Below are 4,350 nucleotides of genomic sequence, written 5' to 3'. Positions count from 1 at the left end.
ACCATCCATGGTATCATCTAGTCAAGCCTAGCAATAAATGTTATAAGATAATAACATTATTGCAACAATTATGCATTCATTTATCAAAACTAACATAATTCCAGTTCTAGTGTGAAATGGAATCAACTGACATGACACATCTTATAAATCTGGTTTAACTTGGCACTTAAGGAATGGAATCAATGAATAACAGATTGAACTTAAATATTACATCAAGAAGATAAATGTGTGACTTGTGGGGAAGAAAGTGTTCACACAAAAAATGTTTAAATATAATTGACTCACCAAAGATATGGCAAATTTACAAGTGATGGGGGAGGTAGCCAATATCTCATTGAGTAGAGACAGCAGAGTGTTCCCCATTATAAGTATTGAATTATACATGGTTAGGGGAAATCAATGAGACAACTTTAATCCAAGGAAGAAGCAACATCAACCCACCCAATGGGAGTCATCCAACATACTGAAGGGGCTCTGACGTGAATATACAAAATCTGAAGTTAACTACAATAAGTGAGGTGATGTTGAAAGGAGACAGACAGGAAGATAAACCATCCAGATGAGTGCTACATTGATAAAGAGATTACTCGGAACGTGGCAAGAGAAATACGAAGCCTGTATTCTCACGAATGAGAGGTGGTGGTTCAACGTCAGAGATGTCAATCTGTTCCATGGACTTTGATATGTCATCGACCGAAAATGGTATGCTGCACCATAAATGAGAGTGTGTTAGTTACCACAAACCACCACTGCACCAACATCCAGGAAATAAAGAAGGTAACAGACAGTTAGACGATTGATTATTGATCACATATCTAACCTTGAGTCATCATCCAGCAAGAAAGAATTGCTGACGGCATTGTTTGAATCTTCAGTCATCAGCACCCTCATGTTGGATATAACCTAGTCAGAGGCATCAAATATGACAACTAAAGGTAGTCAAGCATTACACTAAATCTTGTTATTGACTCAAAAGATTATCATATATATTATGATGAAGATGATGATCCAAACCTAGTTTGAGTAATTATATCCATAATAACTTACATCTGAGGACACACTGTGTGTCCCATACTTGTCGTCCCAGTACATTGTACTGATCCGGTAAAGCTGCTGTATGCTGAGCACCTGTAAAAAGACCATACAATAACTGATTGAGATTGAAGGAAGATTTACAAATAGGAACATGATGCTCTCTAAAAGTTTTTAAGAAAATACTCACAGGGCAAAGGTCGTGGCTTATTTCATCGAGTGTCTTCTTTGGCTTCTGATGTATAACCTGAGAAAGCAAATGCATATTTAGGACATCATCTTTGCTGAAGTTATGGCGATGTTTAGTGGTTGTGGTGACATTTAAGTTCTCATGGTGATGTTTATAATTTGTGGTATAGTTGTGTGTTTACAAGTCATAGTGCGGTTTAGTATATACGGTGCTGTTTAAGTTATTAAGTAGTGACACTACTGTAGGGGTCTTTAGAGTCTTTAATTGTAACGTTTTCTTATTGGTTTACTGTATATACATGACTAGCCCACGGTTGGGATATCCAGCCGAACCATGAGTCTTTTCTCCATCTCTCTCTCTCTGTTCTTCTTCCTTCTTCTAATCTGATCCTCATTATTCAAGGTTGATTTTGTCACATGGTATCAACTATGAAGAAGAAGAGGATTATATATGGGTAGAGGCTGGGCATGCTAGCGCTGTGCCCAGCACTCTCTGCTTCTCTCCTCACCCCTCAGAAAAGTCGCCCGTGCCCCTCCTATCCCAGCCCTCCCATTGGTTGAGCTGTCAGCTCCAGGGAAGCTAGCAGTGTGCCCAACCTCCGCCCTATATATATATATATATATATATATGAAACCCTAGTTTATAGAACATGAAGAACTAAGGTTTCTTATAATTTATTGCTGGTGTGAAGTTCAGTTGAATACAATATTTAGTCTCTACCACGCAATGATGCTTTGCTTTCTGCTGGTGTTGCCCTATGCATAATGCTTTGCTCTTTCTCCCTGCGGATGCTATCTGATTATGTGCTGCTGTAGCTTCTATGAAGAACTTACCTGCAGCTACTAGTTATTGATGCTATGCTATTGCTTCTATGGTTATACTTCCTGCTGATGCTATCTGATTTTGTTCTGCAGTCGCTGCTATGGTTAATTTTCCCTGTGGCTGCTGTTTGTTGATGTTTTTCAGCGATTTTGTGCTGCCCTGTGAAATCTGATCTCATGATCTCCTGGCTGATCGGTTTCGGTTGCTTCTTCCATCATCCATAAGAGTTGCTGTGATCTTATTGACTGGCTTGATTTTCCTTTTCTTATCAAAGAAGGATTATTTTGCCAAGAAACCTACTTCCACTCATCATATCATTATAAAATTTTACAGTGATATAATATACTTAAGTTGTTGGCCGTCACTTGATCATGGAGTTGTGATCAGTTTTCCAACCTGTGAGGCTGCGACTATGCTACTGCTCTTCTCTATGCTCTGCAAATTAGGGAATCATGTATATCTCAAAATCCAGCCCTTGGATTCTGAAGATCTTTGATAATTTTTTATACACAACAGATATAGTGTTCAATTAGATTTTTATCTGGTTCTGCTCTGTGATTTGTGAGTTCTTCAAGACCCTAGTTTGTAGGATTTCAAGTTTCTATTTTAGATATATTTACTGCTGTACGATCCAGCCGTTTAACTTCCTTCTAAGGTGTTAGACTTTGAATTTCTGGTTGTCTTTTGTACTGCCTTCTCTTTATGTCCTGCGGCTGGAGTTATTAGTTGCTCTTGATTTTGTGCTGTTGGTTGTTGCTGGTTTTAGATCGGATTATCATTGTTACACTCCCTTTGGTTCTTTGTTCACGAGTGGTGCTACATGTGAGGGGGAAGTCTCCTGATATGAAGCTCATTTCCCAAGTCTCATTATTTGAAGCTCATTTGCCAAGTCTTCTTATTTTGAAGATTAGCAGCGAAGTCTCCTTATTTGAAGATTATCTACCTATGAATCTGCACGTGTCTTCTTATTTGAGGATTCCCGTCTCTGTATTGGATATCATTGTCCCCTTCATGGAGATTCTTGTGTCTCCTTCAGGAGATTATTGCATCTCCTTCGTGGAGATTATTGCCTGTGTCTTCCTTGTAAAGATTATTTATTTGCCTTCTTTTTGAAGGTTATTCCAGTGTCTCCTTCTTGGAGATTGTTTGCCTTGTCTTCTTATTGAAGATTTGCAGCCTACAGCAATGATTTATTCATCTTCCTCTGCTGCTATCTAATGGGTTTTTGTTACTGCTGTTGGTATTGAAGTGCTTTGGCCCGCAGAGATTGATTAATTCAGTTCCCCTGCTGCTAATTTCTGGGCTTCTACCGTTGCTGTTGCCATTATCTGGCCTGTGGATGGTGTTTCGCGCCACTCATATTTATTTTTGGATTTCTTCTTCACGAAGAATTTGCTCTGTTGCTGTGCTGGTAGCTGCTATGTTTCATTGATGTTGCGACTGGAAGGAAGTTCTTTTTGTAGCTACTGCATTCTACAACTGATATATATGTTCAAGGTCTGCTTCTGTTGGTTGTGCCTGTTCTTGTTGTTCCAAGCTGGAGCCTAGGATATATATATATATATATGCTTGAGGGGGAGTGTTGAAGTTTTGGTGGCATTTAGTGGTTGTGGTGATGTTTATAATTTGTGGTAGAGTTTGGTTATGTTTTTACAAGTCACAGTGCTGTTTAGTATATATGGTGTTGTTTAGTTGTTTAGTGTTACTACCATTAGGGTCCTTAAGAGTCCTTAATTGTAATGTTTTCTTATTGGTGTATTATTTAACATGACTAGCCCATGGTCGGACATCCAGCCAAACTGTGAGCTTTCTCCTCTCTCTGTTCTGCCTCTTCTCTTCTCCTCCTTCCCTTCTTCAAGGTTGATTTTGTCACAATCTTCACCAATGGCAGCGATTTTATGATTTCAAATCTTTCCCTTAATGAGATGTCACTTTCTATGCTGGTAGGAAACTGGGTACTAGCTACAAAGTATTACAAGCAAAAAGAAATACCAGGAACCCAATAGCCTGTCTGATATGCTTGAGTTCATCCCAAGCTGAACCTGCATACTGCAAAATCTTCTTTTTAAATACAGGAAAACAGAAAAAATTATGGTGGGTAAGTCGGAGAACTTCAAAATAAATGTACCTCATCTGTTGCTTTATAGCACCAATGTTCCAATTCAGCCAAACCTGCCTTGACATATTCACCATTACTAAATGAGCAGCACTCTCGCCTCAACAGGAGACTGCAACCGAAAGAGGGCATGATGGTAAGCTCTTTCTTGCTTTCATTTTTTTTTTTGGGGGGGGGGGGGGGGGGGGGG

At 39.2% G+C, this 4,350-nt stretch overlaps 1 protein-coding gene across 1 annotated transcript in view; it reads right to left on the bottom strand.

Moving 5' to 3' along the window:
* Positions 1 to 250: 250 nt before the first annotated feature.
* Positions 251 to 4,350, bottom strand: part of LOC122091530 (myosin-9-like) — a 26,399-nt gene continuing 22,299 nt past the window's right edge. Inside the window, exons 33-38 of the mRNA XM_042661540.1 lie at positions 4,173 to 4,272; positions 4,037 to 4,093; positions 1,223 to 1,279; positions 1,048 to 1,128; positions 821 to 903; positions 251 to 707 (exon numbers count right to left, since the gene is read on the bottom strand). Of these exons, the coding sequence (XP_042517474.1) occupies positions 584 to 707; positions 821 to 903; positions 1,048 to 1,128; positions 1,223 to 1,279; positions 4,037 to 4,093; positions 4,173 to 4,272 (502 nt within the window). The 3' untranslated portion in view covers positions 251 to 583. The remainder of the gene's footprint in view (positions 708 to 820; positions 904 to 1,047; positions 1,129 to 1,222; positions 1,280 to 4,036; positions 4,094 to 4,172; positions 4,273 to 4,350) is intronic.

The sequence above is a fragment of the Macadamia integrifolia genome, chromosome 10 (assembly GCF_013358625.1).
Source record: "Macadamia integrifolia cultivar HAES 741 chromosome 10, SCU_Mint_v3, whole genome shotgun sequence".
Lineage (NCBI taxonomy): Eukaryota > Viridiplantae > Streptophyta > Magnoliopsida > Proteales > Proteaceae > Macadamia > Macadamia integrifolia.
Note: the sequence above shows the minus strand (reverse complement) of the source record. Positions and strands in the feature narration are given on the sequence as shown.